The 27,500-nt window shown below is 45.0% G+C and overlaps 1 protein-coding gene across 1 annotated transcript in view; it reads left to right on the top strand.

Annotated features, from left to right (window-relative positions):
* The window catches only part of LOC139753489 (trehalose transporter 1-like protein), a 98,664-nt gene extending 73,978 nt beyond the window's left edge, over positions 1 to 24,686 (top strand). The window contains exons 2-3 of the mRNA XM_071670079.1: positions 12,330 to 13,470; positions 17,513 to 24,686. Of these exons, the coding sequence (XP_071526180.1) occupies positions 13,390 to 13,470; positions 17,513 to 18,880 (1,449 nt within the window). The 5' untranslated portion in view covers positions 12,330 to 13,389 and the 3' untranslated portion in view covers positions 18,881 to 24,686. The remainder of the gene's footprint in view (positions 1 to 12,329; positions 13,471 to 17,512) is intronic.
* The last annotated feature ends 2,814 nt before the right edge of the window (positions 24,687 to 27,500 follow it).

The following is a 27,500-nucleotide window of genomic DNA, read 5'->3' as shown; positions in this document are numbered from 1 at the left end:
TTTTTTCCCCCGTTTTGTTTATGTATTTTCTATCTCTGAGGACAGCATCAACTGTTGTTTTTTTTTCATCAGGAGGCTGCGGACGTAAAGGGGTAAGTTGGAGAGAGGGGGGGGAGAGAGAGAGAGGGGGGGGGAGAGCGAGAGAGAGTAAGGGAAAGGAGTAAAGATGAGTGTCTAGGAATATATGTGTGTGCTTATCAGTTTGTACAGTACGAGCAGAGAATCAAAGTCCCATGTGACCCCCATCTTTTTGAACTTTCTCTACCCGTGACGAAATTTTGCCATCATCCAAGCTAGTGCGTAGCGCCCACTTCAGATGAAACTGAGAGTTGAAAATAACAAGTGGTATGATAGGGCGTTGTCGAATGTTATGCATACATCGGAGCAGAGTGTGTGTACAGAAACCTACGTGTATGTGAGGCAAAAAGAAAAAAAAAAGGACTAACCCGGGCCAGGGAAGGGAAGATGACAAGTCCTGTAGTTTTGACTCATTAAGCCGCTGTCACTAACCATCCTGACATTTGCTGTAATGCACACGACTACTATGTAGGGAAGGTTAGGGGATCATTATGAAGGTTATGTGTTCAAAAGACACACTACACGGTGAACAAGAAGGCTGGCTGACAAACACGGAGGTCACCTGATGAACAGGAAGGTTAAATGATGAACAGTAAGGCTACCTGATGAACATAGAAGTTAACTGATGAAAAGGGAGTTTAATTGTTGAACAGGAAGGCTGATTCATAAATAAAAAGGTTGACCGATAAACAGATGAACAGAAAAGCTGACTGACGAACAGGAAAGTTGAGTGATGAACAGGAAGACTGACTGATGAACAGGAAAGTTTCCTGTTGAACAGAAAGGCTGATTGATGAACAGGAAGACTGACTGATGGAAAGGACTGATGAACTAAATGATAAATGGTAAGGCCAAAACATGCCAGAGGGCAGAGCGGTGCGGGGAATTCAACGTCTGGAGATGACAATGACGGAACGTTCTTCTTTTTCTCTTTCTTCATCTCCTCCTCCGCTCCATCCCCAACCTTCCTTTTCCTCCTCCATCTTCTTAGTGCTCCTCTTCATCTCATGCACTTCCTGTTACTCTTCCACTACCGCCCTCCACCTCGTCCTCCTCCTCTTCTTCCAGTCCCTATAACTTCCCACTTCTCTTCCTTCCTCTTAACTCCTGTTCTTGCTCCTTCTTCCTTTCCTTTACTCCTCCTCCTCCCCCTTCTTCCTTAAAGTCACAGACCTAACCACCGAAGAACGACGTAGTTGGAGACCTTCTATTTCCCAATTTCAGCGTTTGATCTTCCAAATGAAAAAAAAAAATTCAGAAATCATTCCCTTCATTTGCATATATTATTATTTACCGGAAGGTGAGGTCTTATTTACTCACGATATTTTGGGAAAATATGACGATTGGATCTTTTTTCACTAATCTAAAATAAATTCACACGTTTCATTATACGTCTTTGCATATATATATATATATATATATATATATATATATATATATATATATATATATATATATATAATTCTTAATTTTCGAGACGACATAATGATCTGATGTTGCTTGTAATCCTTTATTGCTGGAAGATACAGTCCTTATCGAAGCCAGGTCTTCAATGAAGTATAAACAAAAATAATAATAAATGCGTACCGGAAACAGAGAACAAAGAAAGAAGTAAATATTTCTTTCACGAACTAGTTTATGCTATTTCCTTCAATTCTCAGATAATGTTAAAGCTCTACGTATGTGAGGGTGCTACTGTTATCCCAAGGAATGGTAAAGCACAAATATAATCAGTATTACGCGAATGTTTGTATTCATGTTTACCGAATGTCACGCGTGTATTCACGAATGCAAAAACAGCTACTCCCCATAAGCCCAGTCATACGAAGTCACTTACACTGATAACGATGCTATTTGCAATAATGCATCTGTACAGTACAACACACACACACACACACACACACACACACACACACACAGCTTTTAAGGAAAGTATTCATATTTCTTCAACCACTTTGGATAATACAGTGTTTCATGTGCTGTTCGAAACGCTGGTTATATATATGAATAATTTAAATTCACTCTGCATACGAATTCCCAAATCTTTTCTTTCTTTTTCCTTCCACTAAAGCATTTACAACAGGAAAGAATCTAAGATGGAACAACAATAATCTTAAATCTCTCTCTCTCTCTCTCTCTCTCTCTCTCTCTCTCTCTCTCTCTCTCTCTCTCTCTCTCTGTATATATATATATATATATATATATATATATATATATATATATTGTTTTTATATACAATGAAGCATTTCAAGCGTTCAGTTATAGGATTTACTTCAGTCTTGAAGATAATCCCTCATCTTATTTTCCTTTCTTCATCCTACCCCTTCCTTTACCCCTCCCTTCCCCTCCTCCCACCCTCTAGCCAGGCAGAGGGCCACAAGCTGGTGCCGGCACTGCTCCACCTCTGGCACTAATTGCATTCCTGAGTGCCACTGGTGGAACCAGACCGGAGGTGCAGGAAGGAAGGAGGAGATTAGCGTGAGAGGGGGAGGGGGTGTGATCTTTGCTGGCCTACAGAGGGAGGGAGTGGAGGGAGAGGAGGGGGAGGAATGAGGGAGAGGAGAGAGCTGGGGGGGGGGAAGAGTGCGTGGGAGGGACATCTACCAGAGACCTGATGGTTCATGACGGGGTTATCTGCAGTTGTTATCTCGACCATGGTAGGAACAGGATAACATAGCAGAAGGCACCTCCAACCACCTTTCTCCCTATTTTTCTTCCATCTCCCCGCCTTCCTCCTTCATCCTCTCCCATCTCCCCAACCCCCTTCTCCTCTCTCTCTCTCTCTCTCTCTCTCTCTCTCTCTCTCTCTCTCTCTCTCTCTCTCTCTCTCTCCCATGCATGACTTCGCAGATAACGGGTTCCAGTGGAGACGCGACGCTGAACTTATTCTTCGGGCCGATCCACTAATCGTCGCCTGACAGCCTATCCCTCGGGCGAGGCGCTGCTACTCCAGGGAGACATTATCCTCCGTGATATATTGGCTGTTATTATGCGAGAAAACACACATGGACAGGGATGACTGAGCCGTGGGAAAATAATGATGGAAACGAAAGAAAAAAAAAGAAGTTAAACACGTTAATTTACAGAACGAAATTTCAGAGACAGACAGATACAAAATCATTGTAATACCTACGGCGGACTAAAGATTCATTCTTACTTAGACACACATATTCTGAAGTCCCTGTTTCAAGAAGTTCGTTTGTACTGTTCCACATCAATTAATACACACACACACACACACACACACACACATACATATATATATATATATATATATATATATATATATATATATATATAGAGTGAATGTTGGGGTGAAGAAGGTGGTGAGAGTAAGTGAGCTAGGGAAGGAGACCTGTGTGAAGAAGTATCAGGAGAGACTGTGTACAGAATGGAAAATGGTGAGAACAATGGAAGTAAGGGGAGTGGGGGAGGAATGGGATGTATTTAGGGAATCATTGATGGATTGCGCAAAAGATGCTTGTGGCATGAGAAGAGTGGGAGGTGAGCTGTTTAGAAAGGGTAGTGAGTGGTGGGATGAAGAAGTAAGAGTATTAGTGAAAGAGAAGAGAGAGGCATTTGGACGATTTTTGCAGGGAAAAAATGCAATTGAGTGGGAAAAGTATAAAAGAAAGAGACAGGAGGTCAAGAGAGAGGTGCAAGAGGTGAAAAAAAGGGCAAATGAGAGTTGGGGTGAGAGACTATCAGTAAATTTTAGGGAGAATAAAAAGATGCTCTGGAAGGAGGTAAATAGGGTGCGTAAGACAAGGGAGCAAATGGGAACTTCAGTGAAGGGCGTAAATGGGGAGGTGATAACAAGTAGTGGTGATGTGAGAAGGAGATGGAATGAGTATTTTGAAGGTTTGTTGAATTTGTCTGATGACAGAGTGGCAGATATAGGGTGTTTGGGTCGAGGTGGTGTGCAAAGTGAGAGGGTTAGGGAAAATGATTTGGTAAACAGAGAAGAGGTAGTAAAAGCTTTGCGGAAGATGAAAGCCGGCAAGGCAGCAGGTTTGGATGGTATTGCAGTGGAATTTATTAAAAAAGGGGGTGACTGTATTGTTGACTGGTTGGTAAGGTTATTTAATGTATGTATGACTCATGGTGAGGTGCCTGAGGATTGGCGGAATGCGTGCATAGTGCCATTGTACAAAGGCAAAGGGGATAAGAGTGAGTGCTCAAATTACAGAGGTATAAGTTTGTTGAGTATTCCTGGTAAATTATATGGGAGGGTATTGATTGAGAGGGTGAAGGCATGTACAGAGCATCAGATTGGGGAAGAGCAGTGTGGTTTCAGAAGTGGTAGAGGATGTGTGGATCAGGTGTTTGCTTTGAAGAATGTATGTGAGAAATACTTAGAAAAGCAAATGGATTTGTATGTAGCATTTATGGATCTGGAGAAGGCATATGATAGAGTTGATAGAGATGCTCTGTGGAAGGTATTAAGAATATATGGTGTGGGAGGCAAGTTGTTAGAAGCAGTGAAAAGTTTTTATCGAGGATGTAAGGCATGTGTACGTGTAGGAAGAGAGGAAAGTGATTGGTTCTCAGTGAATGTAGGTTTGCGGCAGGGGTGTGTGATGTCTCCATGGTTGTTTAATTTGTTTATGGATGGGGTTGTTAGGGAGGTAAATGCAAGAGTCTTGGAAAGAGGGGCAAGTATGAAGTCTGTTGGGGATGAGAGAGCTTGGGAAGTGAGTCAGTTGTTGTTCGCTGATGATACAGCGCTGGTGGCGGATTCATGTGAGAAACTGCAGAAGCTGGTGACGGAGTTTGGTAAAGTGTGTGGAAGAAGAAAGTTAAGAGTAAATGTGAATAAGAGCAAGGTTATTAGGTACAGTAGGGTTGAGGGTCAAGTCAATTGGGAGGTGAGTTTGAATGGAGAAAAACTGGAGGAAGTGAAGTGTTTTAGATATCTGGGAGTGGATCTGTCAGCGGATGGAACCATGGAAGCGGAAGTGGATCATAGGGTGGGGGAGGGGGCGAAAATTTTGGGAGCCTTGAAAAATGTGTGGAAGTCGAGAACATTATCCCGGAAAGCAAAAATGGGTATGTTTGAAGGAATAGTAGTTCCAACAATGTTGTATGGTTGCGAGGCGTGGGCTATGGATAGAGTTGTGCGCAGGAGGATGGATGTGCTGGAAATGAGATGTTTGAGGACAATGTGTGGTGTGAGGTGGTTTGATCGAGTAAGTAACGTAAGGGTAAGAGAGATGTGTGGAAATAAAAAGAGCGTGGTTGAGAGAGCAGAAGAGGGTGTTTTGAAATGGTTTGGGCACATGGAGAGAATGAGTGAGGAAAGATTGACCAAGAGGATATATGTGTCGGAGGTGGAGGGAACGAGGAGAAGAGGGAGACCAAATTGGAGGTGGAAAGATGGAGTGAAAAGGATTTTGTGTGATCGGGGCCTGAACATGCAGGAGGGTGAAAGGAGGGCAAGGAATAGAGTGAATTGGAGCGATGTGGTATACAGGGGTTGACGTGCTGTCAGTGGATTGAATCAAGGCATGTGAAGCGTCCGGGGTAAACCATGGAAAGCTGTGTAGGTATGTATATTTGCGTGTGTGGACGTGTGTATGTACATGTGTATGGGGAGGGTTGGGCCATTTCTTTCGTCTGTTTCCTTGCGCTACCTCGCAAACGCGGGAGACAGCGACAAAGTATAAAAAAAAAAAAAATATATATATATATATATATATATATATATATATATATATATATATATATATATATATATATATATATACGGAGAGAGAGAGAGAGAGAGAGAGAGAGAGAGAGAGAGAGAGAGAGAGAGAGAGAGAGAGAGAGAGAGAGAGAGAGAGAGAGAGAGAGAGAGAGAGAGAGAGCCGTGGGAGCATCACCGGCAGGCCAGCCATTTACACGAAGATCCTTTTAAAAGCGCCACGAGTAAAAGTTCGCCGGACAGTCGAAATCCTCTCTGTCCTTGGCTGACCACAACCAATGCACTGGGTCGTCCCACCAACACCCACACCTTGCCCTTAGCTGTCAAGGTCGTCACTTGCAGGCTCGCTCTGCCCCACTGCTGCAATCAGACTAGGACACACATCTTAGTAGTCAAGATCGACCTTCAATGATAGGTTAGTCTCCCTGCACATACACAGTGGGGTCGCTAATAGAAAAGCAGCTCTGCTTTCAACTCGCCAGTAAACAAATACCTTTTCTCTTCAATGGATCTTTCTTTATCATCTTTTTTGCACTATTCTCTTCCCTAATTGACTTCTCCCTCATGAGCAGCATTGTCTCCCTCTCTTTCTCTTTGCCGCATTATGATGTCAGTGGTTCAATTCTTCCTCTCTTTTGGTTACGTTTCTTATCTAGATGTTTAAGCACCTTGCACCACATATTACCAACGTTCACGTTATAACTCAGCTATAAACTTGCCCTGAAAGTTGTGTGGGATTAGCTGACGACTGGCTTCACACATCCTGTTGGTGATGCATTACAACACTTGGTAACACTCCAGCTCTTTTTAGCTATACATATCTCAATTGCTGGATACATATCCCTTCGTTGACTATACACTTTCCACGCCGGAAATGCATCCATAAAGTACACCAATGAAGTACACAAATCCCTTTGTGCCATTTCATTCAATTAGAGAATCCTCATTCAAAATACACGTGAATTTTCATATGAAAAACGTGCATGAATCCCTTTTAGTGATCGCCGCATTTAAAACTCAACTATGGATGATGCTCGTGGACATATGGCACTCTTTGATGGATGACGCCCTTGGACAGATGGCACTCTTGGATTGCTATCGCTCTTGAATGGATGGCACTCGGATGTGGTTGGCGCTTCTAGATGGATGTCAACCCCGCACAGAAGGCACTCGGATACGGATGACTCTCCTGGATGCGTGGCACCATGTAATTGAAAGCATCCAGAGTTGGATGGCATTCCTTGACAGAATGGCACTTATGAACGACACTTCTGGATGATGCTGAGATATATGGCGCTCAACACCGGAAAAGCATGACGGCCTAAACAGAATTAAAGAGCAGCTCAGTATTGGCAATAGAAATAAAAAAAAGCCCTGTAACCATGTTCCTGCCCTACTGACGAAGGGTGTGCGTGTGTGTGTATGTGGAAGACGGGGCGCATAAAGAAATTAAATGAAATAAAATGATTCCGACGGAGTTTGTAAACTACCAAAAGAAAAAAAACGTATTTCAGGGTTAGAGAAGAGTTATGACACTGAAGGCAAGCATTTCATGATATACTGTGACAAGAACACTGTCAGTTTTAGTACCAAAGATAAATATCCTGGGCTTGAGCCCCCCCCAGAGATAGCGTTAGGCTGGCCATTGTGTTGATGTGGGGGTTATTGCAGTGGAGGAGGAGGCACGTGTTGTTTGAAGTCGTGTTGAGGGAAGATGTGTGTTTGTCTATGTGTGTGTGTGGGGGGGGGGGGGGATATCGTTGTGGGGAGAAATAATTCCGTGGTGGGTGAGGATCATAGGGTGCTTATTGTGGCAAAGAGGAGAAGGAAGGCTTTCTCTCATGTCCAGAGATCCTGATGTGTTAGGAAATTGAGACATGCACGGGGAAACCTGAGGCTCTTTTAGAGGTTATTTGGAGGTAGACAACAATGGCATCTTAAAATCACAAGTCCGGAATGAAGAAGAAAAATTATATATCTCGTCACTTTTTCATATTGCAATTGAAAAATTTAGTGAGAGTGATGGGCGCTGCCGGGTGTAAGTAACGGGCATTGCCGGGAGACAGTAATGAGCACTGCTGAGTGTAAGTGATGGGCACTGCTGGCTGAGAGTCATGGACACTGCCGGGTGACAGTAATGGGCACTACCATGGTCGTCCGTACAGTGAGGCACCCTTTAGCACAACGGCGCTGGTCCCTCCTCGTCTTGGGGGAATCGATGAAGTCTTCCGTGACTGGAAATCACCAATATGGCCGCTCTCATCTGCCTCATTAATTATGCAGCGTTTAATAACTCTTTACATCATCCCTTCCTCATAACAGCAAGACATTGATGCCCAAAGTGCCATCTCAGCCACCGACACACCGCTCTGGCGCAACGAGCGGTCCTCCTTAGGCACATGTCCAGCTGTTGAGGAAGGGAAAGTTATAATGAACGGGAGACGTCGAGGCAGCAACCAATCACCATGCGAGGGACGTGGCGTCACGCAGGCCAAGGCATCTGATTGGTTGGACGCCAGCCAAATGTGGATCTGGCCCACGATTGGGTATTCAGTTTTTGTTTGTGTGTGCGGGTGTGTGTATATATATATATATATATATATATATATATATATATATATATATATATATATATATATATATATATACACTAGTATATAGAAAGGATATTTACATATATGCAGAGAGAAACCACACATAATGCTATAAGGGTATTTCATGGGACACTTGTGTCGCCCACAGCGCAGCGTAGTTATTGGAAGTGAAATAGAAAATGGCCGGAAATGTTGTTCGGAAAGTATTGAAAAATATCTGTGTTTTGTCCCACGATTTAACGTGGAATTTTCAAGTTATGAGCCACATTAAGTTCCAGGTCAAACCCTTTCATAAGGGGAAAGCAACTCTGGCAAACTGCAAACTATAGAGTTATGGATTTTATGCCATTCAGTTTTCTAGTTGCCGGGAAACAAGTATACAAAACTTACAGAGGCTGATTCGTTTCCGCTGAACCAGGGTTCGAAACCGACGACGGACCAGAACCATCCCTTATGCGTCAACGAAGCCACGAACGCACCATCATAAAGGGGTTATTTACAGAGGCAAACGGAGAGAAATGCAGAGAAACAACCAGAATAACAACTAGACAAGTGATTGGAGAGTTATGGAAATATATGGACAAATATACAGAAACTGATAGCAAAGACATAGACTCAGGCACAGACGACACAAGGATGACAGAGATATACAAACATATTAGACAGACAAACAGGTATGGACAACAGACTGTCCTTTACGTAAAAGAGAGTACATTATGTAGCTAATGTTTAGAGTCCAATTAATCTGGGCAACGTATATTGCCCATTAAGGATTATAATACAAGGTCAGTATCTTCTTCACTAATCCCTTGTACGAGGTGATATAAATTACCTGAGGGAGAGGCAGAACGGAAGATGGAGGAGAGAAGAGGGAGGAAGCGGGAGAGGGAGAAAAAAGGGAGAAGGAGATAGAAGGCAGTTAGAGATAAGAATACAGCAGGGAAGAGGCTACGGATGTCAAACGAAAGAAAATGAAGGACATGTGAAGGTACAAGAAGGATATGTGAGAGCAGACGGAAGGAGAGCAGACGGAGGACGAGAGGAGAGAACGAAAGCGATAGAACAACTCACTCAGACCAGGAACTGAAGGAGGTAAAGCTCAGGTGATCATCATCCTCTGGCCAAGCGAGCAAAACTTACTGATGAGGAACTTCTTATAGCTGAGGGCAGTGACTTGATGATAGGAGGTTGAGGTAAGTGGCATGGCCAGTTACTCTCTGATGGCAGGCTGACTGCAGGGGGCTGGACCGGGCAATAAGTGCCTGATGGTGAGTTAAGGAGGGGCCCTATTGAGCGGAGGGGTGCAAATGACTGCGTGAAGGTGGACTAAGGTGTGCAGGACTGAAGTAACTAGTGGCAACGTGAGGATGTGGCATACTTGCCTGAAATCAATCAGCATAAAGAGATTATTTCCTCGAGGTGCGTCTATCGGAAGAGCGACGGTTAACTGAATCCAAGTCACTGAATACTACCCCAAGACTGGAAGACGGCAGAGAGTAAGGAATGAAGAAGAATGAAGTACACACACTGGCATATGATCCACTAAAATTATCTTCATTAGGAGGAGCATCATAAACGTATATTAAATTCTTTAAAAGTCAAAAGCCTGGGAATTTACGACAAATTAATACAGGCAACTTTCTAGTGTAGTAGCTAATCTAGAGTTAATTAGAAGTCGCCACTCGTAAGATTCGTTTGAGGATGGCAATGAGTATGTGAAGCGTGGTGGAAAACGCGCTAAAATGGTATTGCCAAATTAACTGCCTTTATCGGATCAGTGAGTCCACTGGGAGGCTGAATCTCTCTCTCTCTCTCTCTCTCTCTCTCTCTCTCTCTCTCTCTCTCTCTCTCTCTCTCTCTCTCTCTCCGAAGCATTCCGCTGAGCCTCCCGCGCCTGGCACAGGAGACCAGCCCTTCGAGTCCCTGCGTTATAAGGGCTGATTTAGCCGGGCCGCTGAGCGCGAGGTGGCGCGTTCTTATCTTCAGGAGAAGATGATGCGATTCGTTAGGAACCATCCTCCTTACTGCATCATGCTCCGGCCTCCACCTCCTTTTACTTAAGAGTTTCGCATATCCATCTGGCTATTGCGAATTTTCGCACATCCGTCTGGTCTTAATGTATTTTGTCTAATCATTCCTCATATGTGGATTTTGTTATATCACTCCGGTTAGGCGAATTTTCGCAATTTCATCTCTATGCAAATTTTAGCATACACCGGCATACCAACTTGTTTTCTTTGGATTCTTATTCAACAAATCACTTGTAAATATTTGGCGACTACGTTCCCAGTGCTGCAGTCACATACCATGGCTGCACTAAATGTTACATGCCTTCATCTGAAGCTGTACATGTTCGCTTTTCACGTGAATTTTCCGCAGGGATTTTAGACTTACGAATGACAAAAATGAAGTTAACGTTTCGCTTTCCACCTTTACACATTCATTCGTAACCTTGAACGAGTGTATGAATATATATATACGTATATATATATACATATATATATATATATATATATATATATATATATATATATATATATATATATATATATATATATATATATATAATGGCTATCATGGATATAAACTTTTTCTTTCTGAAATATGCGGCTCAGCGGCGCAATGGATAGGGGCGACAATCCGGACCAATTTCTATCAGTTTTCCCCTCATAACCATTTCACAGAGAGGGGGAGCTGACCCCTTGGATAAATCATGACCCCACACCCCGGGAGCCTCAGTGTGCCCTGTCCACGCACCTGGAACCCCTCCCAACCGTCGTTGCCATACACACTGTTCCTACGGGTTCAATATTGATGGGTGTATCGCCGGATCCTGCTCCTCCTCGTGTTTTCCAGCGGCCGGGAAGCTGGTTCTTCATACATTGAATCTCTCTCCCTCTCTCTCTCTCTCTCTCTCTCTCTCTCTCTCTCTCTCGAGAGAGAGAGAGAGAGAGAGAGAGAGAGAGAGAGAGAGAGAGAGATCACCGTAAGCTCCATGCTCGAAAAGTGACACAAGGAAATTACTTCGTTTCCCCGAACAGACCTCTGCTCCACCAAAATGCCCCTACCACTACCACCGCAATCACTACTACCTCTACCACCACCGTCACCAATGCCAACACGACCATCATCACCATGACAACCATCACCATCCCATCCACTCCTGAGGACCATCACAGCCCTAGAAAACGTCATCTTAACCTGAGCGAACACGAGAGCAACACTTAATGCTGAAGACTTAATACGATGTTGATAGCTGGCATCCTTTTCCAAGAAAGTAGGGTTCCCGGTAGTCTGCTGTGGATCAAGGGTTGCGTTTCAGCACAGCTGCGACATTCCGTACGACTGCGAGACGAGGATGTGGGGAGAGAGAATGGTAGAGATCCTAGATGAAAAGGGTAAAGACGTATGACGAGAGACAAAGATGCGAAAAAGGAGGGAGAGCGATTGGGCAAAGGTAAGAAGAGGAAAATTGGTAAAAGAATGAGAGAGTAGGAAAAGATAAGGCAGTGATGAGTACTTATCCATATTTGTTTAACGCCATTAGTCTACAGGACAAAACAGGGTCCTGTGATAGATAATCGTAATGTAATGTATACAAAGTCAAGGATCACAAATCATGCCTTACATAATACAGTGTTTTTCATGTCCTAATACTTGTCATACATAATCGTAGCGATAGTAGATATCACATTGTATCACAAACTGGTGTTAAAATCAAGGAAACTGTAAAACATTCCTATCCAATAACGTCAGCGAAAAACCTATCATTATCACACTCTCCGTCACATGTCTCCATCATCAGCCTCGACACAGACCACACGTAACGAGCCATAGTCTTTACTTATCATTTGTGTAGTCAATTAACTTGTGTTTCCCCTGTGTATTCTCTTGTAATCAGGATAGAAACTTGTTCCACATTTCCATTTCCAAAGCTGCAGATGTTTCATCTTGATCATCTTCCTCCACAGGTAATCAGCCAAGCCATCTGACCTGTCGAGTACACACCGTCTCTGCTGGCTGTGAACACAGTTTAAAGCTTGTGAGGATCACAGTTTCCTTAGATGCACCCCTAGCCCAGCTCAGAGCCACGACCACTCTCTTGGAGACCAGCTTCTTGAACTGGTGCTACCACAAGAACCCCAGAAGTTTCCTACGAACGTTCTCCCACCTCAGGTCAACTTCTGGCCGTCTTTCCTGAGACGTGAGTGGCTCAACAGCACCGAACACACGAACTGTGAGGCGTATCCTCCTTAACCCAACCAACCCTAAGCCACTGATGCCACACTCGTAGTGGTATGTCCAACCTCTTCCGCGACAGAGTGAATGGTAAAGCCCTGTCCTTGATTAACAGAGTGTTACCCTTACCGCGTAATGCTCATATCATACACTTCCCTTCGACACTCTTTCCTCCGTAGCTGACTTTCGAAAATAAACGAGGAAGAGAACTGAAAGAACTACCCCTCTGTCAGCCACTGCGTTCAAACTGCAGTAATCGATCAGTTTTCTACCCTTACCACTGTGGCAGAGCACTTTGCGCGACTGCTGCACTTCTACGACTTAGAAATATTCTGAGGTCAAAGGCTTAGACGAGCGGACAGTCCTCAGTCCCTCCCTAGCTCTGCCGAGTCACTTGTACGTGAAAAGTGAAAAATACAGACTGACCTTCAAACTTCGACCCCGACGTGCGTCTGCTCTGTATGCGACTCGAACTCCGCCACAGACCCACCTGTGAACAGGTCACGGAGAGCGATACCAGTCGTTCTAACGGGCCATTAAACACCGGAAATCACGCCAAGCCAAGGCAGGTACCCACTGGAGGCCCATGTCACCTACCAGGCGGCCTCCCAAGCCACCTATCACCCAGTGCAGGTGACCCCGCCTACACCTGCCGCCACCAACCACTACCACCACCCAGCACGGGCGGCAAGGTCCGCCCCCCGCGTCACCCACCACCCAGAGCAGGTCATCACGCCTGCCAGCGCTGACCACCACCCGCAGGAGACGGCCCCTCCGCCACCCACCCGCAGCATGAGTCGCAAGCCCAGCAAGCGGTCCTCAGCGGCCAAGTTTGTGTACGTGACACCTCCGGCGCCACAGCACTGTACACAGGTGAGTCCCCCAACACTGTGCACAGGCGAGGCAGCTGATACTGTAAATACAGGTGAGTCAAATGACGCTCTACACAGATGAGTTATATGTGTACCGGTACAATAATGAGTTGGGTCTCTCATTCAAGATTGACAGTTTGGCTATATATATATATATATATATATATATATATATATATATATATATATATATATATATATATCAGGTTCCGAACGGTGGACGTCAAAAGTTTGTCCATTTGTCGCTTATCTAATTACTAGGTAACTGGGCCAATTCCAACCTAATTTCTATGGGGTGTTAACCTGGAAGAAGGGGCATGTTCATGGAGGGTTCATAAACCCCCTCTTCCCCAATCCTCCACGTGGGGTCAGGGGTAACATATCCCCGTGTGTACTTCGAGCGAAATGAGGCATGACGATAGAGCAATGAGCGGAGCTTTGATGAAGAGACGACCACTAGGGATAATACTGGTGCCACTGGTGGGACCACCACTGGTACCACCACTAGGGTCACAATGTGACCACTGAGGAGGTTTCACTCATTACTGGCATTTGTTGTTATAATTACTACCAGCCACACATGAGGATCGTCCAACGTACATGAATGAAGAAGGTCCATGATGGAATGTGTAATGTCAGAGAAATTAGCCCTAATGACGTCAGGATAAGTGTGTTATCACATTATCTACACCTACATTCCTTTCTCATTTCTGTAAAGTCCATAACTCGGACAGAACACGGGCACCTCAGCCTGTATTATGTAGTTAAAAGAGCGAAAGTGAGAGAGAAAGTGAAATCCGGCAGAACACCTCCGCAGATCTACGAGTACCATTATGTCTGATTACTTTAATTAATTCATTAGTTATATTTACAGTCCCACGGTTTTCAATATGCTTGAGTTGCTCCAGTGTTATATATATATATATATATATAGATTCTTTCCAACAATGAAATGAACGTAGGAAAAAAAAGACACGAACTGGTACCTATTGTAGTTTATGTATACAACCATATATGCCATTATGAACTTAAGTAGATCTAACGTTATACCTTTAATCAAGGTAGATAAACACAAAAAAATATTAGTAAACTTCTTCTAACTACATCATAACCAGATCTTATTGGATTCTCTGTTGGAAAACATTCCTCAAGACGAGGTAATAATGAAACAATGATCCACCGTGTCCCGAGGCGACGTGGTCACCAGGGCTTCGTTATACACGAAGCCTCATACGCGGCTGTCGTAAGCTTCCATGCCCAATGCGGAACATTAACATACACTGGAGCGAAGAGCTAAAGCCAGGGACATGATGCAGATCTCCACTGCGGCAGATCCAGGGCCCCCTGAACGGAGGGAGGGAGTTGGTCGAGGTGGGCAGACGAGGAGCTGAGGTATAGGAGGGTAAGGGAGAACTGGCGCTGGGAAGGGAGTGAAAAAGTTTGGGGAAGGGAAGGTGGGAGAGAGGAAGGGAGGATCCGGCGCAGGGCCATACTTGCCAGTTATTACTCTTCCGCAGAAATGGAGTTTAATTTCCAAAGTTCCGGCGTAGGCAGAGGTGGTAGGGAGGAAGTAGTGCAGGACGGGACGGATAGAGGCCAGTGAACATATAATTTTGGAATCTCGTTTACCCACCGTTTTCTATGCCTACTCTTGTGGCGTTCTCCAAGTTGGAACTCATGACGAGGTGATATCAATTCGTGAAAGATCGACCTTTTTTTTTTTCCTTGATCTCTTCTCCGAGCTTAAAGCTTAGATAATGCTGAAGGACACATTAAACCTCCTCCTTGTTCTCCTGACGTCTCTTGATTAATATCAAGGCTACTAAAGAAACCACAGCAAGATGATACAATCCTTTCTTAAAGGTGGTCAGCTATACACAGATAACACCTCTTGTGTCTGTTAGTTTTGTGCCTCCTCCATTCTCAAGCCTGCTTACGAGAAACGTTTTATATCCGTATCTTTTGCCTCGTTTTCATCAGTGAAGAGTTTGAAGAATTATCTCTATACCGCGAACTGAAAACCTAAGCAAAGTGATTTCCTCGCATCGACCCATAACATCGTCATGGTCCAGAGGAACACATAAGGAAATAGATTTCCTACATTCTGTTTTCGTTCACTCAATAATTCATTTCATTCAGCTTCAGCGTCCATTTTTACCCTACATTTCGCTCGTATTTATTTATTTCTCTCCCTCTCTCTCTCTCTCCAGCTTACTTCTCTCTCTCCCTCCCGCCCTCTCTCCAGCAACCTCAGGTGAATCACATCTCCTCCTAAACCTTGCTCTAAGCCCCCTGCCTCCTGTAAACCTCAGAGATGTCCCGGGTTCGCAAATCACACCTTCCTATTGGATCTTGGGCATCTCCTGCCCCTCATATTGCAGTGCACACCCCCCTTCCTGCCGTTCGATGCTAGGCAAACTGTGGTAACCCCCTCCCTCTTACTGGATCCTAAGCATACTGTGGTACCCCATTCCGTCCTCCTGGATCATCGGAAAACTGTGGCAACCTTTCCCTCCTGCTGAACCCTCCCCTACTCAGAACTGATTGGGGTCAGGAGATCGGGGTCTCTCGGGTGCATGGTGACGTGGGATGCATGAGGTAATTTCGAAGATCCTAAATCACTACAATAAAGATCATTAGTTTACGAAAATGTCCGGTGGGGGAGTGACGAGGAAGACCGCCCTAACAGGAAGGAAACAGAAGGCACGACATTAAAGGATTAAAAGAAAAAAAATGAGGACGAGAGGTGGAAGGAAAATGTGAGACTGAATGAAAGAAGGAAGGCGTAGGGGGGGGGGGGGGGGTAGAAGGAAAGAGTGATGGAAGGAATGGATGCTGCAAGACGGATGGAAGAGGTGCAAGAGAGAGAAGGATAAGATCCCAGGCACAGAAAGCCCACCAGTAGCAAGTTGACTGTAAACTCAAAACTACCATAATAAAAGCTTTATTACAGAAGGTTCATTCCCCCACAACACCGACACCAAAGCATCAGCCAGGTCTGTCTGGCAGGATACACTCTTCCCCCAACCAAGTCCATCTGGTGTAACCCTCCCAACCCCAGGACAGGGACCCTAACCCTTCCATGACTTAGTGTGTTTGAAGTAAAACTATTCCTAAACTCCCATTCTTCCTCATTACTAAATGATAAATTGGTTTGTACAGGTTTCCATGACTATTTCCACTCGTAATCTGTGAACTCATAAGCCAAAAAAGATAATTGTTCTTGGAAAGCAGCCTAGCACATCGTACTTCTCGCATCCCTCTCTCGTTATCCAGCAGTCCCGTCTTATTTCTTTCTCCTTTTTTTCTTCTTATTCCTACCCATTTATCTCCCTCTCTCCTCTCCTTTTATCATTAATCAACTGTCCTCTACGGAACCTGATTCCATTACTCCTCTTTCCACCAAAGTTTGAAGCAAAGTACAACAGACCTCCATCTGTCCCAAAGCAACAGCTACAGGTTCAAATATTTCCACCCCTTCAGGAAAAACAGATAAGTCTCAGCATGGCAGACACAGCGGCAATTTTAATCCACGACACGTGTGTCTTGCTGGCTCTAGCTGCTGGTGTTGCTTGTCTCGCCGGCTGCAGCTTGTGCTAGTGGCTGATCGACTGATCCTAATGCTTGCTTGCTGGTGGTCACGCTGGCTGCTGCTGCTGATGCTGCCTGATCCTCATGCTTTTGCTGCTGGTTCTGGTGATTCTGCTGGTAGTCCTGATGGCTGATTGTGGTCTTGCTGCCTTCTGCTGGTGTAGTTTTGTTGGTCTGATATGCTGTACTCTTGTCTAAAATATCACCTTATTTCTTTATTAGTTTGTAGGTAAGTCTCGTTCTCGAGAGGGGACCATACCAGTGAAGTCATACAAGTTTAAAATGCGTGTGTCAACCTTTTCGTAATATTACAGCAAACAGTCATGGTATGGTTAAAATCTTCCTTCTTAAATCAACAGAATAGAATTGTCACACACGCAACATTCATCTCACATACTCCACGATGCCTCTTTACACTGAAGTTCCACTAATGGTTGTATGTTATGTTTCAGGTGCTGGCTACTCTAGTCGTGTCGCTGGGGCCGCTGTGCGCCGGGCTGGGAAAGGGTTACTCTTCCCCCGCCCTAGCCTCCATGGCAACGCTGTCGGCTCAGGGCCACCACTTCTCCATCAGTGAGGACCAAGGCTCATGGATCGCCTCACTGTCACTCCTCGGCGCCTTCTTCGGGGCAGTACCAGGCGGTATGGCGATCAGGTTCGGGAGGAAGCGGGTGCTGTGCGCCGTGGCGATACCCTTCGCCCTATCGTGGTTGATGACTGTGGTGGCCTGGAATGTCAACATGCTGTACGTAGCAGCACTTATAGGTGGTGTCTGCTCCGCTGTCATCGCCGTCGTCACTCCCGTCTACATCAGCGAGATCGCTCACCCCGAGATCCGGGGATGCTTGTGTGCCTTAGCCAAGCTGAGCAGCAACATAGGTATGCTGCTCTCCTATCTTTTAGGCGCCTTCCTTAATTGGCGGGAGCTAGCCACCGTCACGGCGGTGGCGCCCGTCTGCCTCTTCCTTGCCGCACTCTTCATTCCTGAAACTCCAAGCTTTCTGCTGTATCGAGGCCGGGACACTGAGGCGGCTAACGCGCTGCGCTGGCTGCGCGGGTCGGAGACTGATGTAGCGCGAGAGCTGACTACTATGAAGGCCAACATCGCCACTCTGCGCCGCGAGACGGAGTCCTGCCCGCAACGTGCAGCGCCTCGTGAGCTCGTCCGTCCGCTCTTCATCACCTGCGGCCTCATGGTCTTCCAGAAGTTCAGCGGCGCCAACGCCTTCAACTTCTATGCAGTGCCCATATTGGCTAAGACTTTCGTCGGTCTTAACCCATATCGCGCGGCAGTCGTGGTGGCCTTCGTGCAAATCTGTGCCGGGATGGCATCCTCGGCGCTGATTGACACAGTTGGGCGTCGGCCGCTGCTGGTCTTCAGCAACATGCTCATGTCCGCGGCGCTGGCAGCCTTCGGAGGCTACATGTACCTGAAGGGCCTCGACCAGAACGAGAACATCCTCGTCCGGCAGCAGTGGAAAGACTCAGACTGGGTCCCCCTCTTCTGCATTCTTGTCATCGAGATCGCCTTTGCTCTCGGTGTCTCGCCAATCAGCTGGCTCTACATTGGCGAGCTTTTCCCGCTGAAACACCGAGGAGTCGGCTCTCTAGCGGCGTCAGTGAGCTACGCCTGCTCTTTCGTCAGTGTGAAGACCTTCGTGGACCTAGAACTCTTGCTTGGTCTCTACGGAGCGTTCTGGTTGTATTCCAGTGTCGCAGCACTTGCGCTTATCTTCACGCTCATATTCGTGCCTGAGACTAAAGGTAAAAGTCTGCAAGAGATGCAGACGGTGGAACATCAGAAGGAAACACTCATATAGCAGCCAGCCCGCCCGCTAGCGCCGCTGCGACCACCCACCGTCCACTGGGAGATGCCTCCTGGACAGCGGCCCTACAGAGAAATCTTGCTGTAGGTCCTGCTGTGGGAGCCCAGAGCCCCGGACCCTCGGCGCTGCCCCCGTCTTCCCGCTATTGGTGGTCAACCACCCAAAACGCGGCGCCCATGGGCCCGGGAGCCTCCACGGCCGCAGCCACGCTGGAGGGCGGTCCTTGCCCACAATGTGATAAACCCATGCTAGCGTGACGCTTTATACTTTTCCAAGAGTCATCTGGGCGACGAACGCTTTGCGTGTGAAAAAGACATTTCTGAGACCATGTGTTTACGAAAAGGACAGACACACTCAGCAGTAAATCATGAAAAAAAAAATAGGTTCAAAACTCTCTTTCTCTCATGTATTTTCGACCTGTCATTCTCTCTTGAAAATCTGCTTTGATATATTGTTCACAACTTCTAGGTCTTTCTGTAATGTGTGGCAACCAATGCTTCCTGTCACTTTATGAAAACATCAGCTCAAGGAGGCGAAGCTATCTTGAGGAAGTAAGCATCTAAGTGATAAAGAGCCTTATATATATATATATATAAATATATACATAAATACTTATAGATAGTTACACAAGCAGGGTTAATCGAATTTCATCTTTTTACCTATAAGGAATATTCTAAGTTCCAATCAGAATTGCTGTTCGAACCACTCAAGTGACTGAAGGTCCTTGTCGACGCCATCTCTGATCTTATTTTCTATCGCCTTCGATTAGACTTTAAATCTTTCTGGAAAAGAATTCTAGAGTGAGGTGTTAGTTATTATGTTAGGGATTTTCATCACTACTGTAATTAATCCAAATAAGCTTTAAGGTTAGATCAGGTAATAAATGACGAATAAACCAATCAGTTAGCTCCATTCAAAAACTAACCCATTTCTAGTTCAAAGTTAGTTCCAGACAGTGAATAATCTGTTTCCAGCTTAAAGTTAGTTTTAATATTAGAAAACCCATTGTAGTGTTGCGGCTAGTCAAGACAGTGAGCAACCTAAATCAAGGTTTCTGTTCAATCTTCTTTGTAACAGTTCTAACGCAGCTTCATATTTTCAGCAGATCCTTCCATGTTGTCACCACGCAAAAGGGACATACGGAAGACTCTTCTTTAACATACTTCTATGCACTAGGGATACTTTCCAGATTAGGTCATCGGTGATCACCGGATATCTTTAAAGACTTGGCCCTCAGTTCTGAAATGATCTCCATGTCTTTTCTAGAATACTGCGTAATCTTGTATTTTCCAGAAGTCTTGCTGTTCTTGTATTCACGAGGAATTTGAAAACAGCAAAAGAGCTGGAGGTCTGGATAAACATGCGTCTTTAGACTCCTGGATAACAGCGTGTCCTCCAGGTCTCTGTGCCGCTCTGTATCATCCAGAAATCTGGTAACCAAGTGTCTTCCAGGACTTTGAATAATCATGTGTCTTATACGAATCTGGATGACCAATGCGTCTTCCAAGACTCAGGATAAATATTTGTCTCTTGGGATTCTGGAATACCACGCGTCTTCCAAAACTCTGGAAAAAATCATCCTTTTTCTAGGACTTTGGACAGATGTGTACATTCCAAAATTCTGGCTAACCATGTATCGCCCAGGACGCCTGATAATAATAGTTTCCCAGGATTCTGTCACCCTTGTCTACATCGCAATACCCGAAGCCATGATTGTTCTATAGAGAAGACTCTCTCTTCAAGAAATCTTATAGGAGCCTGTGCTGTTTTGGGCATTATGATCCTATACCCCTTAAGTTTTCTCTTGACGGCATTCAGGCTGTCTTCATTTCGGTTAGCTACACTACTAGCAAGCTCTATTTTGGGTATTCACATGCCGATGAAACGTCTGGATAGCTATTACTCTACCTGAAAACTAGTCAGCTATATATTAAGATTTTTTAACTTTATACAGTCACGTATTTACCTATTTTCAGACGTCGTGGGTTAGAATACTCAGCTTTTAAGAAGCACATTTAAAATCATGTAAATGATACTAAAATAAGAAGTGTACAAGTAATGGTCATTTCAGAATTAAGGGCTTGAGCAAAACGAAGATATCCAAGGTGGCACTCCACACACACACACACACACACACACACACACACACACACACACACACAGCAGCAGCATAGACCCTAACAGACACATATCGAGGTACAGTAATGCGGTTCGCAACACATTCTTGTAAGCAGATCTATACTCATGCTATTTCAATCCAGTGAGCTCTTTCTTGTTACCATAGAAGAATGTATTACGCAAAATCAACACACTCAACACTTTTACTGTCTAAATAACAGAGGCGATTGTGTTTAATTCGTTATACAGTGTATGTTAGCAATACTAATATATATACACAACAGCAAGGTACTGTATGACAGTATGTGCCATTAATACTCTACATGACGTTTTATACAGGTGTAAGCTTAGACTGATTACAAACTGCACAGGTAAAAATACTGAACATTATCTACTTACCATTCATTATTGCTGTCCACAACTGGGCTCAGCTTCATTAGTTAAATTAAGGATAAAGCAGAAATCACATTAATTCTCAGTATTCAAAGTTGTGTGTGGATGGGTTCCTTGACTCGCATCCTTCTCTTGACATTTACCCGTATGTCGGAGGGAATGTTTCCAAGGTAGTGGGGTGTAAGCGTATATACTGTAGTGATCATCCCTTGTAAAGAAAATCATAAGCGTTCCGAGCTTCAAGGACAGTGTCTGCTGTACTGGCGTTGTTGTATGTACAGCACAGTACATTACCAAGGGATGGTCTCTTTAACTCAGCAAACTCATAACAAGAGCATACATGCAGGGAAGCTTTGTATTTTGATAAAGCATAGTACAATTTGTGTTTCCTTTAGGCGTAAAACCGCCGGTGTCGAGGATTCAATAGACAAAACTTTGTTTTCAGAGCGACATTTGCATGTCATCAACATTTCACAGGACGTGAGGCAGAAAATCCTCACGTTGCTGAGGGGTTTCCAAGAGTGTATCTTATGCTGCAGTATCGAACAGGATAGTACTGTGCATGTGTGAGGTCCTGTATAGGCGTGTGCACAACTTACATATGTCTGGCGTCTTTAATGATAACACGTTGTAACGTAAGGGTGGCTTCTCCCTCCCTGTGTCATTAAACTCCAATTGCAATCATCGTAAATCATTGCTCTCTGAACAAGGCCTAACCCAAAACTGCAGGTTATATGTGTAAGACTGTTGGCGCACAAGTCATGCCCAAGTCCTCTGGTTCCTTCCTTCCTTCTGTCATGCACACGGAGTATCAAGAGCACAGCTTCCTGGCCGGGACTGACGGCTTCAGCACAGCCCAGGGCTGAACGGATCTCAAGCCGTGCTGATGCGTTATATGGCCCCGTAAACACTCCTCATAATCCATGTTATAAAGAGCTGGATCTTCTGCCTCCTATGCTACCGAGAACTGGGTCCTCTATCCTGTTTTGTAGCATGTTTCATTTTGAATATGGAAGTAAAGCTTCTATTTCAAGAAATGCAAGGAATTAGATTCCCTCTGCCTCATCGTAAGAACTATAACTTCTCTCTCTTGCTATAAAGTCATTTTGCTGTATTCCATGTACTTCGATAAGATCAACAACACTCCTGGTAATGAAAACCATTTCTTCTCCGAACGAATGTACAAAATCAATTTCTCTTTTTTATCGGTCATAAATAATCGGATTTCCTAATGTTTCACGTGTCAGCGCGTATCAGATTCACTTTCCCAATGCTGACAGACCCACAGGAGCTGTCCCTCTCTTGACCCCAGCTTCTCTCTCAAGTTCTAGCCTCTCGGAGCCCAGTGCTGGGGTGTGCCCCCCTCAGCACTGAAGGACTTGTTGATATACTTCTGAGGCAGCCTACTGCCTATATCGCCAGCTGTTACTGCTGACTCTAAGCATCTCCAGCAATCGAAATATCGAAGTAATGTTTAATATGTTCAACGCTCAAAATGTAGAGGTTTAGCACTCAACGCTGGTTCCCTCTCTTCCATATCTTCTTGAACCGTAGCGGAAGGTCTCACCCCTCCTAAGTGTCTAGCTCGGAGAAACTTAAGTCGGAGACTACGTGGTTTCAGAGGATGGAGAGGTCCTTTGTCATTAAACCTGCAAGACTTCACCCGAGGTAAATGGGCTTCGACATGACAAATCAAAAACCGCATCCGTAACGACTACAACAGAATTCTTCACTCATCTTTACTGTTTGTAATGAAACATGTGGCTTGCAGGTGGCGTTAGTGGCGAGTAACAAAAGCTGGCGATATGTGGCTGCTCCTTGAAGTTTTAGTAACGTTCACTCGACTACTGCCGTGGCTTCGACGTGAGAGAGGATCACAGAGTGCATGCAAAAGGAGGATCCCTGACCACAGGATCTTGGCTAAAACCTTTTTCGTTTCCTCTAGAGCAGGATCAAAGTCTTCATGTTCACAAATTGCTAATGTAGAAGGGGCCGTTTGAGTTGCTGACTCGCTGATTCGTTGGTTCAGCAGGATGAGGCTTCGGTGTTTCATTAGAACAAGACTCCGGGGAGGAATTCGTTACCTCACGGTGCTGAACTTGTATCGTCCAAATGACTTTGTTGTATACACAAAGAACCAGAGAACAACTGGCCCAAGAGGCTTTCCAATCATTTCATAATTGATCATCTAAAAACTGGTCTAGGAAAACATAATTCATTCCAGTCTTTTCACGGTAAACTAACTAACTAACTAACTAACTAAACTAACTAACTAACCAACAACCGGCACTTCAAATATATACAAACCTTTTCTCATCTAAACACCTTACCACTGGACCCCCCCAAAATAACAGATCCTTTCACAAAAAAAGGCCCTAAAAAGCCTTGTAATCCTTTACACAGTTTAAGATATAATCACATCATGTTACACATAAATAAAAAATCTAAATATACATGTACAACACTACTTACAAAATGCTACAATACTCACCGTCACAAAAGATTTCTGGCTCATGAGGAGATTCCATACATAACTTATATTCATACAAAATTTCTGAGCACAAAATATATAAATTCATGATCAAATAACGGAGTTTCCTCCAGGTGCAAAAATCATTTAGAAAGTACACACACACACACACACACACACACACACACACAGGCACACCCTCAACCTGCCTGGACAAGCGACCAGTGATCGACAGCTAACGAACGGCCCCATATCTCGCGACTTGTGTAGGCATCGTCCACTCCGGGAGAGTGGTCACCGTGTATGCTACTAGGTTCATCCCTCATCTCCATGTGAGTCTACCACACCGCGTGTTGCAGACCTCCCCATGCTTGCTCCCTCGCGGTATAAGCCCACAAAGCACCGAACATTATCCTCATCCGGACGAAGCCTTTTCACGTCACCTGACGAAAGCCTCGCCTGGACCTGCGTCATGAAATCATCACACATTCTAAGAGTCACGGCCTCCTTTTGTACATAGAGTCACACAGTTATCACAGTGCTAAAGTGTTCATCATATAGGCTGTGAGGGAGGAACATGGGGATGTCTCGGGAAAGAAAAAAAATAAAAGACACGCGGCGCGTGGTGGACAATCAATTATTTTGCAAAAGCTGGATTAAACTTTAGAGGCGACCTGTCATAACAGTTAGGAATATCCTGGACCCACACCGGAAGAGCTATGAACTGGGTTACTTTAGTTAGGGCCAACACTGTAGACGTGCTGGGCGAGTTGCAGTACCCAGGACTTGTTGAAAGGAATAGTAAACATAATGTGAAAGGTTTGTGTTTGATTCCAATCCTCTTTACCCCTGAGAACTATGGAGTTCAGGTGATAATAATTTACTTCAGCACCATTTACACACACACACACACACACACACACACACACACACACACACACACACACACACATACAGAGTATGATGAATGATATCAACAGCCTTAAAAGTTCACAGCAGTGAAGTGTGAAACTATCATCCACATGAAACTGGATGTCAAAAAAAACAAACAGGCACCAATCCATAACTGCCAAAGGCTTCCTTGAAGAAACTCCCCCATGTATTCTATATAATCATGCTCACATAGACAAGGACAATATCATAATCAAAAGATGGCATCCAGTGAATGTACTTACTGGTAACGCAAGCTCTAGTCTTCGGCAGTCCAAATCGCGAGTGAAGTAGGAAAAGCATGTGGATCCACAGCAGCTCAGGCTGAGGAAGGACGAGAGAGAGAGAGGGTTGGGTTTTATGGCTGGATGATGCTCTATGAATCAGAAATATATGATTCACCTATTTCTCAGGACATTTCCACACGATCACAACAGCGGTGCTATCAAAGTGACGAACAACGAAATCATGTAGTAACAGCAGGATTACAGACACAGACCACTACAAGTAATGGTGTGAGAGGTAAAAGTGTGGAAGGGATGGGTTAATACAGGAATGAGGACAGAGGAGAAGGTGGAGCAGTGTGGAGACAGGAACGTATACAAAAGTGGAATTGAATAAATGAGTTATGAGATATAGCAAGAAATGAGGTGGATAAATAACATGATACAGCGAAGGAGGAGAATGAAGGACAAGATTTTATATAAAGATTAATATATCTATAACTCTGTCTATATATCTTACAGCAGACAGAAAAAGACAGCGATGAATAGTAGCATAAATAACAAATAACCGTAGCGAAATAAAAGAAATATAGATATCCAGAGACGAATAAAATCAAATATGAAAAATCACTTGAAAATTTAATTGATCAAAGTATCAAAAAGCAGGAGAAATAGAAAATGAATACAAGAGGAAAAATAAAACAACATCAGGTCAATAACCACAAAATATTGTAATGAAAAACAGAGGTAATTGTATGAGCAGCAAGAAACTCAGTAACATATATACACTATGAACAATCCTGATGTAAAAACATGACTGGAATGAAACTCGAGTGAAAGGTGACAATGTCATCATCAGACAAAACTACAGGAAAAAATATGAAACAATACTGAAGTGAGACCGAACCTAGAATGGTCCAGTACCTTAGTTAAAAGAATGTTGATCCTTGAACTGACGAAAACTGAGATCTAAACTATATATCTTAGGAAAAGGTGAAAGACCCGAGCTTAGCCGAGGTCTTGGTGGAGAAGACATGGCAATGATAGTTAACAGAAGACGTGTTGGGTTACGATGAGGTCACCTGCTGTAGTATGAGTATCCTGAAGTCCTCATCTATATACGCTGAAACACGGTAGTAAAACTAAGTTTTATCAACAGGAAAGTAAAACTGGATCAAAGTGAACAGACGATGATCCCAAACTACAGTAAGATCAGCTGCACCTCAAGCTGGGCTCAAACTGATCCCAACCTGGGGGGTCACGTCGGTTCACTGTGGTCAGAAGGGAATATTAGGGAATCTAGCAGTTTCACGTGTGACTCCCACCCCTGTGGCCCAGCACCAGCACCAGCCAGTCAACGGATCGAAGCCTCCTTGGCCGCTCGCCAGCCTGTATCCTGCCGCTGGTGGTGGCTGGCCAGGATGGTGTATCCTGCCGCTGGGGATGACTGTTTCGGATGGTGTATCCTGCCGCTGGGGGAGGTGGGGTGGCTGGCTGGCTGGCAGGGATCGTGTATCCTGCAGCTGGTGGTGGTGTATGAGGATCGTGTATCCTGCCGCTGGTGGTGGCAGATGAGAAACGTGTATCCTGTCGCAGGTTTTGGTTGGCCAAGATGGTGTATCCTGCCGCTGATAAAGGCTAGCCAAACTGGTGTATCCTCCCCAGCACCACTTCTCCCAGTATGACACCATCACCACCACATGTCACCCTATCCAACACACCTCCAACAATAAACCAACACCACCACCAGCGCGACAATACCACCGAGGAAACCATCATTATCACCATCACTACGACACCATACCATCACCACGACACCATACCGTCACCACGACACCATACCATCACCACGACACCATACCATCACCACGACACCATACCATCACCACGACACTAGCACCATCACCACGACACCAGCACCATCACCACGACACCATACCATCACCACGACACCATACCGTCACCACGACACCACACCATCACCACGACACCATACCGTCACCACGACACCACACCATCACCACGACACCATACCGTCACCACGACACCATACCATCACCACGACACCATACCGTCACCACGACACCATACCATCACCACGACACCATACCATCACCACGACACCATACCGTCACCACGACACCAGCACCATCACCACGACACCAGCACCATCACCACGACTCCAGCACCATCACCACGACACCATACCATCACCACGACACCATACCATCACCACGACACCAGCACCATCACCACGACACCAGCACCATCACCACGACACCAGCACCATCACCACGACACCAGCACCATCACCACGACACCAGCTCCATCACCACGACACCATACCGTCACCACGACACCATACCGTCACCACGACACCATACCATCACCACGACACCATACCGTCACCACGACACCACACCATCACCACGACACCATACCATCACCACGACACCAGCACCATCACCACGACACCATA

The sequence above is a fragment of the Panulirus ornatus genome, chromosome 14 (genome assembly GCF_036320965.1).
Source record: "Panulirus ornatus isolate Po-2019 chromosome 14, ASM3632096v1, whole genome shotgun sequence".
In the NCBI taxonomy this organism is placed as follows: Eukaryota; Metazoa; Arthropoda; class Malacostraca; order Decapoda; family Palinuridae; genus Panulirus; species Panulirus ornatus.
This window is presented reverse-complemented; position numbering and strand designations above follow the sequence as displayed.